The 11,165-nt window shown below is 44.3% G+C and overlaps 1 protein-coding gene across 1 annotated transcript; it reads right to left on the bottom strand.

Moving 5' to 3' along the window:
- Window positions 1–57: 57 nt before the first annotated feature.
- Window positions 58–10,422, bottom strand: TMX1 (thioredoxin related transmembrane protein 1). The gene is made up of 8 exons (XM_074956529.1): window positions 10,131–10,422; window positions 8,922–9,037; window positions 8,135–8,180; window positions 7,405–7,533; window positions 4,181–4,226; window positions 3,983–4,084; window positions 3,803–3,872; window positions 58–2,935 (listed from the first exon to the last, which is right to left on the bottom strand). The coding sequence occupies exons 1-8, from the start codon at window positions 10,280–10,282 to the stop codon at window positions 2,757–2,759; spliced, it is 840 nt and encodes a 279-aa protein (XP_074812630.1). The 5' UTR covers window positions 10,283–10,422; the 3' UTR covers window positions 58–2,756.
- Between the last annotated feature and the right edge of the window lie 743 nt (window positions 10,423–11,165).

The following is an 11,165-nucleotide window of genomic DNA, read 5'->3' on the forward strand; positions in this document are numbered from 1 at the left end:
AGAAATGTTCTCAAGACATGACATACGCTTAATGTGTCCCTCCCTTATGACTTTCAATGTATTAAATCAACAGCAATATTTGTGAATGCTGAGCAAGTTTGTTTTTAAGTAACTACTCCATATCCCTTGGACATTCATTAATAGCTACTTGTTCCCAGCTGGTCTCTGCTAGAAGTAATTAGTAGTATTGTTAAAACATTTCTGGCTTCAAAGTGCCATTTTGCAGTGAAAATTAAGAACGGCATCAGTATTTCCATTAGCCTCTCAAGTGACTCCAGACCAAATTTACTGTTTGTAATGACAGATGTTTAATCTGCCAGCACCGCAAATTCACTAAGATGAGGACCAGCAAGAACTGAGTTACATTTGTTTGAAAATGTTGCACCTACTATATACAGCAATCTCACTTGCAAACACCACTTCAGAAGTTAGCAACAGAAATCTTCATTTTCTTTGGCTCGCTAATGCACAATTCCAGTATTAACATATACTCTATATTTCATATATATATATATATATAAACAGAAAAACCCTTAGAATGCTAAGGAGACATGTATATTAATTTCAGGGCACAGCATTTAAAATGGCACTCTAAGAAACTGGACTTTTTGGAAATTAGTCAATTTAAAAAAAAATTCAAGGTGACACGTGTTCCTTTAAATATACACTAGGCACACAACCATGCTCATAAGAAGATGCGGTTGAACCATGACAGCTTTAGTTCCATACAGCAGGATGAACTGATGGAACTGGCACTTAGGCAGAAAACTATTTGTAAACTAAGCCAGTTTGATCTGGAGTCATTGAGACAGACAGGGAATTGCCAGATGCCATTTGAAATAAGTTTTCAGAGTAGAAGAATTACATGTTTAATTGAGAAGCTCAGAATTTGTGCATCTCCTTTGGGGCATTTAAGAGCCTTCTACTCCTGCTAAAAAGAGACAATGCAACTGACGAGATTTCTGGGTAATGCGAGAGAGAGATTTCATACTAGCTTCACAATGCACATAAGGGACCTTCATTTTGTGGTTGAATAATTATAGGTACTGGCCTTTTGCTGTTCTCAGCTTTGACTACAGTGGGGTGACTATGCAGTCAGAAGACACTGTAGTCAAGATTACTCGTTTGAACAGATGGATATGGAGCATCACTGTCTTAACTGAAAGCCACAAAAGCTTTAAATAGTCACAAAAAATGCTTAGGACTATTTCAACGACTTTTTTTATAGCATGTTATTACCTTTTAGGTTTATTAAAGGCTCTGTTTCCATGAGACATCACTAAAGACACGAACAGCTCCTTAAACTAATATGAAGCAGGCAAACACTTTACTGCATCAAAGCACAGGGAATGGAGTGCGCATACTACCATGGCAAAGAGATCATTGCTGACCATTCCTACAGGAATCATTTCTTTAGCTCCTCAGCACCAGCTTTCCATTTGTTTTAATAAGGCGGTTAGAATTATCTGCGCTGTAATGTAGCAGAAGTGAAAATAAATATATTAGCTTCATAAGAGCGGTCCTGGAAGGCAAGCAACCACAAGGCCTGTGGTATTTGAAAAGAACACGTGTGCCTCTAGGCCAGGAGACACAGTGCTGAATGTCCTCTGCACAGTAAATGCAGAAAATGAGATGCTCTGAACACAAAACTCTGGAAACATCTCAACTTAGAACTTGGCAAGAGTAACAGAGGGTTTTCACACTAAATGTTTAACAGGAGAGAGTGTGCTATTTCTGTTTGAGTGTGGAAGATCAGGCATCCTGCTTTCTTCATCTATAACGCATGCTCATGTACTTTAGTTATCTAGGATACATTCAAATTAAAAAAAGAAAGCATTTTTTAATTTGAATGTAAGAGTAGAAAAATACCTTTCCACTCAAGAGTTCAGAAGGAGAAAAGCAACCAGGAAATTAAATTTCATCAATTCAAATTTTTTTAAGTCATATTTGTAGTTTTTCCTCCAGCCTGGGATATATAAAAGATTTACCTACTGCACAAAGGATGAAAGTTGGTTAAAAAGAGAGGGGAAAGAGTAATATGGAACAGAATAAAAATGGTCCACATTAGAAGGGAAGACTCAAGTTTCATAACAGGGCGATCCTGAATATCAGGCCAATGCATGATTGGCATTAACAAGCCACTGTTCAGTTTTTAAGACTCCAGTATGTCCCATATTAGTCTCATCTCCTTGCTTTTTATTAGAGGATATCCTTAGTTTGCATTATTTGGTGTAAAGAAATTTGTTTGCTGCACTCAAGGTCATACCTGTCTAACAGAACAGTGACCTGGAAACAGCTTATAGTACATTTTTACCACAAAAACTGGGCAAAGATCCCATAACTTGAGGAATTTTTTCCAGCATTTCTTCAGAATGAAACTGGAAAGATTTACAATGAGGAATCTTTTCAGATGCTCTAGCAGGCAAACAGGTTAGTGCATTTTCCTTGCTAATATTCTCTAATACTCTAATACACTGGTTTTGCATTTTGTACAACTCAACCACAGAACGAGTCATTCAGAAAGCCATACAAACTATTTCTTAGCACCAATCCACAGACATGGTATTGGGTTTCGCCATTTGCAATATCAAGCTTCAGCTTTGAATACCTGATGCCACAGAGACTTTTTTAAAGGTAGCTTTCTCTGAAAATGATGAGCGAACACTACAGCGATACGAGTTCCACCTCTCTTCAAGCAGAAGGGTCTGGTATATTGCACCTCTTTTGTTTCTCAAGAAACCCTCAAGTATATGGAACTATGATTTATCTGTGGCAGCAGCAAGGTTCACAGGACGCTGTCTTACAGCATTTGTTGAAGAGTTTCTGTCTGCCACCTCTTTATCCTCTGCTTCATCATCTGAAAGATCCTCCTCATCTGCTTCTTGTTCTTCATCCAGTTTTTTCAAGAGCCGGGCTGATTCTGGTGCTAATTTTTCTTAAAGAGAAAACAGAAGTACTTTCATCTCAAGACCTAGTTTGCTCGCGCAACACCTAACAGGTCTGTCTAGGAATTCTGATACACATGAACATTAACTGCAGCGGTTTAGTCATAGCAATTATCTTAACCACAAACCAGCAGAAGTTGGGAATTCCAATATTAAATGTAAAATGCCTAAACAGATTCATTGCCACCAAAGGAATTAGGTCACTCGTGTTCTTCGATTACTTAGTCAAAATTACTTGGCATAAGACTCCCTCAAGTTTGGGACAGGGAACCTAAAAGCACCAGTTTGAGGTACACAGGGCTGAGCTTTCTCCTCATATGTCTTTGTAATAGTGAGTAAGCAATCCCCTTTAGTACCACCCCTCATTTTAATAGCTCTCAGTGAAGCATTTTAAACTGAATTGTTGGATTATGTTAACAGATGTAAACCCCTCCTCCTTTTAAAATGCAGCATGTCTTCTTTTGCCCTCAATCTGACTACAAGTTCCAAACTGAGTTCATTCACTGGAATTTAACTGAAATGTGTTGATGCCCAAACTTTTAGCTTACCTTATTAAATTTGAGATGGTGAGGGAGGAAATATCCTCCAAACATCTAAACGTTGAAAAAAAGCTATTTTTACCATCTGAAGTCTATAGTAAACAATATTCTGCTCTCCTAACCTCAGTCATGATCCTATTATGAAGCCTAGACACTAGATAATCACAGTTAAAGTGCAATATCACTGATCAGCAAAAAGTCAAAATTTTAATGAATGTTTCATGGCCAGCAATCATAAGCCTCATATTATTACACGAGGATTTACTCACTGGCTTCCTCGAACAAAATGAAACCCTTAGAAACATATAGCATGCTTACTTTGATAGTGGTGCTGCTGTGGTCTATGCCTTTTGGATGGACAGAGACAGTCTGCTAAAAATACCATGATCTGAAAAGAAAGTTTTCATTCAATAATTCTGAACTTCTACATTGCATTAATCCATCATGCTGTATAAAAAGCAGCTTCTGTTTCTCACAACTGAAAATTTTTTTACTTACAAGTCCAAGTATCAGTCCTGAAAACAGAGTTGCCAATGCAAAAATAGCATATGATCCCCAAACTGGTATACCAACATTTTCTGTAAAATAATTGTGGCAATGCTAAAAAGAAAGACAGACATTAGTCATCTCAAGAATGGCAGAATACCAAGTTTCTCTTTATTCAAGTTAAACAAAAATCAGACTTGCAACACATACCCTGATCCACATGGACAACTGAAACAAAGCAGACATACTGCTCATCCTGAAATAAATCAGAAAAGAGTGAAACTGGAGACTGCAATTTTTTTTAGGCAAATCAGAAGCATACAGATCTATAAACCTCCCATTCATCAGACCTACACTGAGCAACGTTGGTTTTGCCACCATCCCAAAATATCTGGCTGCTTTCCTAACCACTTCTCCTTTATCCTTCTACTTTGCCCTTTACTCTGAAATTGAGCTCTGTGCGGATACAAAGTGTGTATCTGCATCCTATCCGTGATTCGCAAATATGCCCTGCGTATATCTGCATCCGTGGAGATGATGCGGATATCCGCAGGGTTTTAGATATAAAATTTGGATCCACTTCCATCCTCGAGCAGCAAAAATCCACATCTGCAAATGCAGATATCAACCGGGTATCTGCGGATTTGCAGGGTTCTAGAAATAGTCTCCCCCACAGGAGATGGGCATTATTTGGTACCTGAGTATATTTCTTCTGCAAGTTTCTGAAGGACATCTACAGATCCCCACACCACCTAGAACTTGCATTCACAAATGAAGAGTTAAAATGCATAGGCCAGCAGGTGCACTAGACTTTGTTCCTCAGGGAAAACAGCCTATACAGTACCAATTATGTTTGTATTCAAGTAACTAATATGATACAAAAAGTATCTTAATGTGACATTGAGACTGCAGAGTTACAATAAAAGTCAGGGTATATAAAAGCTATGGTCCCTATAGCAACGTTAGCTTGGCCACAATGCACACATAGAATTATAAAATATTGCATCTAAGTAACAGATATTGGTGTAGGAATTCTAGGTTTTTCCATTTCCTGATCTTTCATTGTTACCGGGCTATCTTTGCACTGCTGTAAGTAGTATTCAATTCAGCTGCAGCGCGTGGTTTTGATTTGTGTTGTTTTTTAGGAAAAGAAAAGCTAAAAGTTGACCCGGTGAAAAGTTAAGTCACTTTCAGTACTTAAGTGTGCACTTATGAAAGGAGGCATGCACAGGGACTAAGGCACAAACATTAAAGATCTCAATTGTACACTTGCAGTAGTCATTTTTCTGTTCATCCTAATTTAATTAGAAGCCTATTTGTGTCATACTTGGTTGTGGACCAACTCTTTCATTAAGATTACTTGCAGACCAAGTTTCAAAGCTCAGGTATCTTGACTTCTGAACAAAGGGACAGCTTTTAAATGGGAGAAGTATTTTTATACCTTTGTAAAAAAGACGTCACAATTTTCCTTGACCTTTCAAAACACACACACACACGCCCTGGAGGCCAAAGATTTCAGGCCTAAAGGTGACTGCCCAGAAACGCTGAGCAGGACTGCAACTGAGCCCGACGTTATTCTAACTGCAGAAAGGCTATACTATGAACACAGTACAGGAACTCCTCACTTAAAGTCATCCCGGTTAATGTTATTTCGTTGTTACATTGCTGATCATTTAAGGAACATGCTCGTTTAAAGCTGTGCAATGCTCCCTTCTGTCGTTTGGCAACCGCCTGCTTTGTCCACTGCTTGCAGGAAGAGCAGCCCTTTGGAGCTAGCTGGTGGGTGGTTGGAACCAGGGTGGACTGGCAGCCCCCCATCAGCTCCCTGCTCCCCTAAGTTCCCTGTGCAGCAGCTGCTCAGCAGGGTATCAGTTGCTGGAGTTCAGCTGTCCCTCCCTGCCCTGCCATGTGCTGCTCCTGCCCTCTGCCTTGGAGCTGCTCCCCGAGACTCCTGCTTGCTGTGTGTGGTGGAGGGGAAGAAGAGGGGGGGCTAATGTCAGGGTGTCCATCTCCCCCCTGCTCCTGCACCCCACTTACACCATCTTCCATAGAGCAGGGGGGACACAGGGACAGAGGGAGCTGCTGCCTTAGGCAGCAACTGCGGTCTGGTCTCAGCTTGCTGATCTAAATAACAAGGCAGTGTACTTTTGACCCCACTCTTCATACTTAAAGGGGAAATGTGCATCTCTATCTCTCAAACACACACAGGGCGTGTGTGTCTGTCTGCCCTCCCTCCTTTCCTGCTGCCTCGTAGAGTGTGAGAGTTAACCTTTGAGGGCTCAGCCAATTGCTAGTTCATCATTTAGCAGTAAGGCATTCCCTGGGAAATATCCCACGCTTGGACTCCTCCACCTCAACCAAGCTTCACAATCATCATCACTGTGTACCAGTATTAAATTGTTTAAAACTTATACTGGGTGTGTATGTATACATAGTAAGTATATTAGACTTTTGTCTGGTGAAAAAAGTTACCCTGGAACCTAATCACTTCATTTACATTAAGTCTTATGGGGAAACTGGACTCGCTTAACATCGTTTCGCTTAAAGTCACATTTTTCAGGAACATAACTATAACGTTAAGTGAGGAGTTCCTGTATTTGTATTTTTGTACAGAAGAGCTCCAAATATTATTGTTTAGACTGTGCTCCAACAGCTGTCAAACTAGTCCAGCGCATAAGAATTTGGGATCACCCAAGTCAGATTACAGAATCTTGATTCTGGAATGCCATTTTGCTAAGCAATTCCCTATCTACTATCCCATTCCCTCCCCCAAAATAACTATATACCCCCAGCATTTACAACACAGGAGCATTGCAGTAGTTAAAAGCAAGCAATCTTCTGAGTTGCCCCTCAAAACCACTGGAAGACTATATAGCATTTCAAACAGCACTATTCTTTTGAGACTGGGTGACATTACTTTCCCACTGTTTCCTGCCTGCACTCATCACAGGTTGCATCTGATTTGTCTCCACATGTTCCTTACACTGCTAGCACTCTAAAACAATGATATACTCTTTCCAAATTTTTAGCTGCTCCACTCAAGCATGCATAACAAGTACATTAGCCTATGAAAAATCTACAAATACAGTGTCAGATTCTCAACTCTGCAAAGATTATCCTCACCAGCATAATGGCCCCTGAAACAGCCTCATTCGAACAGGGGACAAAAAGTTACTTTAACCCCTCTAAGGCAGCTGGTTCCCAAACTTGGTTCGTGACTTTTTCAGGGTAAGCCCCTAGCGGGCCATGAGACACTTTGTTTACCTAAGCATCCGCAGGTACAAGCCGCGAACCAAGTTTGGGAACCACTGATCTAAGGTGAACCAAGCAGTGCTATGGTGCACCAGATAATTTGTCCCACAGAATCCTTGAATGCGCACGTGTCTGGTAGTGAAAATAATACAGATACTGATAAAAATCACACTGATACTTACAAGACAGAGCAAGGACCAAACCAAGAAGAAACTGGTTCAACAGACTTCCATTCTTGGTCACTGATGAAATTTATGAAGTCGTTTTTAGTTCTCTGGCCCTGGTACCTTCTAAACTCTCCATCTTTACAACTGTTCAAAGAGGAACAAATTAGACGAGTATCTTAGGATGCCAGATACAGTACAACTATTGTGTAGCTGTGTAGTACAATCTATCCATGTAGCATTCATTTCTGTTCAATGGCATTTTCCTCCTGTATTCTCTATAATCATTCTTTTTATCCTACTTTAAAGTCATGATTCTTAGAAAAAATGGAACGCAATCAACGTCATTTATCTGGCAGAATACAGGATCTCTGCTGGACTCATATTGTGTTACTACAGAAAGACGACAATCTTGGCAGTGCCTCACCCAACAGCAGCATTAAAACCACCTAATAGACACAAGTTTAAAAAATGGAAGCACCCACTACAGAGATAGGTCAAGGTATGGACTAACTGCAAAGAAATCACTGGATGACATTCTATGGCCCATGCTATGCAGGAGCTCAGGCTAGGTGATCATAAATTTACGATTAATGATACAAAGAGCTCTGAGGCTTCTCCCTCTCCATCCTAAAAAGCCTCTCTCAATAAAGCAAACAAATAATCTAGAATCATTTTTCCAAGAAATACAACATTTAATAAGGAGATCACCACATTTCCCCTATTACTGTGAATTTTGAGTACTTACTGATAGATAGTGGGAAGTGCTGTTATGACAAATCGGCCACTCAGACCTGAAGGACACAATTGTTTTTAAAATGTTAAGAGCATTTTGAACTGGTGGGGTGGGGTGGGGGAGGGGAGAGAATAAACAGTGTCGGACAATAAATGTGTTTATCATAGGTATCTTGACAAAAACGTCTATTAGTGGTTCACCTGTAATTCTGATAAAGCACAAATTGACACACACAACTGGAAAGAGAGCACAGTCTAAGGGATATGACACTCAGCAGGGAGACAGAAGTCCTGGGTTCTATTCCCAGCTCTACACTGATCAGCTATGTGACTTTGGGCAAGTTACTTCACCTGTCTGTGTCTGTTTCATCTTTTGTCTGTCTATCTAGACTGTAAGGTCTTCAGAGCAAGGACTGTCTCTTTCTGTGTGTTGTATAGCAGCTTGTGCAAAGGGAACCCAATCTTGGGTTCCCACAGTAATGCAAACAGGGTGGAATTTTCAAGGTGCTCAAAATCATTTAGGAGCACAAGTACCATTGACTTTCAGTAGGACTTGTGCTTCTCAGCCATAAATATAGTTAATGGGCTCTCCCTACAATTAAGGATACTGTATCTGTATTGTTCCTATTGCCTGTAATCATTTTATGTAAAACAAGCACACTCAACATTTCGCTTTAGTACAACAAAAAAAAACCCAATCAAAGAAAGCATATGAAGTAACACAGCCTCTGGGTATTACACAAAGTGTAAACATCTGTATAAAATATTGTTTCTTTTTTCAGATCTATAACAGGGATTACCTGGCTGTTCTGTGACATCCACTTTTGCAATGTTAACTTCAAGATCTTCCCCCCATTCAGCAAACTTTTCCCATTCAGGCTGAAGGTTTTGACAGGCAGGACACCAGGGAGCATAACTGAAAAATAAAGTTTGTCTCAAGAAACGTAGTGGGAGAAAACACATTGCTAATTTACCCAACCATACAGTAATAACCCAGAATACAGACACTGCCATTGCAAGTAACGTGCTTAGTGACTTAATACAAGCTAACACTCAAGTGCTACAGAGATATTAAGAAACGGGCAGCCACACCCCATTGTAACAGATTAAGCAAATTAAAGATATGATTAAGCAAATTAAAGATATGATTACCACAGAGTCAGCTATCACCTATTTTAAGCCATGTCTTCAGGCCTCATAAATTTGCCACCTTTACTACCTGTCAAGTAACAGCTTCCAAGAGAACAATTGTTAGCAAAACCGAGTATGGCAGACTGTGAATGCTGCGGTTATTGAAAGAAGTCTGCACAAAGGAGAAACTAGCCTCAGTTTTAAAAGCTGCCCATCCTGCCTGAGGCACTGGTGCAGAATCATAGATGAAAAAAAAATAATCCCAATTAACAGACCTTGCAGCAAGAGGGATTTCGGCTTAATATTAACTCAGGAAAGCATCTAGGGGTCAGGGCAGGTAAGCACTGGAATAGCTTATCTAGGGAAGTTGGGGGATAACCACCACTGGAGGTTTTTAAGCACAGATCAGGCAAACACTTGGAGTCAGGTCCAGAGAACATGTGGCCCTGGCTCAATGCGGGGGCTGGACGGGCTGACCTCGGGAGGTCCCTTCTAGCCCCACGGGTCTATGAGGCTGCGGCTCGCCCTGGGAATCTCAACACAGCGAGAGGGGCCAGGATCCCAGCGGCAGGCTGCGCACCGGTCCGGTGGCGGGGGAGGGGGAGGGGGCTGGGCCCACGGAGCCCCACCCCCACCGCGGCGGCGGCCTGAGGGAGGAGGAGCGCCCCCCCCACGCACCAGGGCATGCCGGGAGCACGGGGCGACGCCCGAGTGGTGCCGAGAACCCTTCCCCGGCCCCCCGGAGGGACTGGCGAGAAGCGCGGGCCGAGGCCCGGACAGCACGACCCCGCCTCGTGGCTCTGCAGGGCTGGTGGGGGAGGGGAGACACCCCGGGGCGCGGCGGGCCGGGGGAGGGGCGGTCGCTCCCGCGCGCTCACAATTCAATCATCCACTCGCCCTGCAGCAACTCCTGCCACGTCCCGTCCGTCAGCGCCTTCACTTCGCTCCGCTTCCCCAGCGCCCCCGGGACGGCCAGCAGCGCCAGCAGCCCCGCCGCGGGGACGAGCCAGGCCACGACGGAGGCCGCCATCTTAGTTACGCGGCCGGCGCTAAGCCGCTGAGGACTTCCGCGTTCTCTCCCGCCCAGAGCGCGTATTGCGCATGTCAAGGGGGCGCTGAACCCGGCCTGCGTCGCTGGCGGAAGGGCTAGCGCCGGCGCCTGCCCATTCTGGGACAGCGCCCACACTGCGCATGCCCGAACAGAGCCCCATACACAGCGCGGGTGACAGAGCTGACAGCAGCCACTCAGAGCGCATGCGCATTTCGTTGCCCGATCAGTCCACAATGCGCATGTTCGGGCTCTGAGCCGCGAGGCGCGCAGGTCAGAGCTTGGAGCGGTGATGTCATCCATTGCGCATGATAGAAGTGAGGCGCGGTCGGGGACCGAGAGGGGCGGGTCCAGGCTGAGTGAAAAGCCCCTCAAGGCGGGCTTAGAACGTTAGGGAGCCAATAGGGCACCGTGTCCTGGGAGGCTGCGCGTGGGAGCGGCAAGCTCAGAAGGCCTGACACGAAGGCCAGTGGGGAGCCGGGCTGGCCCCGCGCGGAGCAAGTGGCACTCGGGACCTGTGCGGGCCTGCTGGGGGGGGGGACCCGCACGGCCGCTGCCCCACACCGTACTAGAGTCCCAGGCGGTGCTCGAACCGCGGCCCCAGGGGGTGCCGGAACCGGCAGGGGTCAGATTGCTACAACCGCGGCCCCAGGGGGTGCTGGAGCCGGCGGGGGTCAGACTGTGCTAGAACCGCGGCCCCAGGGGGTGCCGGAACCGGCGGGGGTCAGACTGCTCGAACCGCGGCCCCAGGGGGTGCCGGAACCGGCGGGGATCAGACTGTGCTAGAACCGCGGCCCCAGGGGGTGCCGGAACCGGCGGGGGTCAGACTGCTGGAACCGCGGCCCCAGGGGTGCCTGAACCGGCG

This window comes from Natator depressus, chromosome 6 (genome assembly GCF_965152275.1).
Source record: "Natator depressus isolate rNatDep1 chromosome 6, rNatDep2.hap1, whole genome shotgun sequence".
In the NCBI taxonomy this organism is placed as follows: domain Eukaryota; kingdom Metazoa; phylum Chordata; order Testudines; family Cheloniidae; genus Natator; species Natator depressus.

Coding starts and splice junctions, on each gene's coding strand:
- TMX1 (XM_074956529.1), bottom strand. CDS start 10,282: ATGGCGGCCTCCGTCGTGGCCTGGCTCGTCCCCGCGGCGGGGCTGCTG. Junction 7,534..8,134: donor GCACTTCCCACTATCTATCA/GTAAGTACTCAA, acceptor CTCTTTGAACAG/TTGTAAAGATGGAGAGTTTA. Junction 4,227..7,404: donor TTTGGTCCTTGCTCTGTCTT/GTAAGTATCAGT, acceptor GATTTATTTCAG/GATGAGCAGTATGTCTGCTT.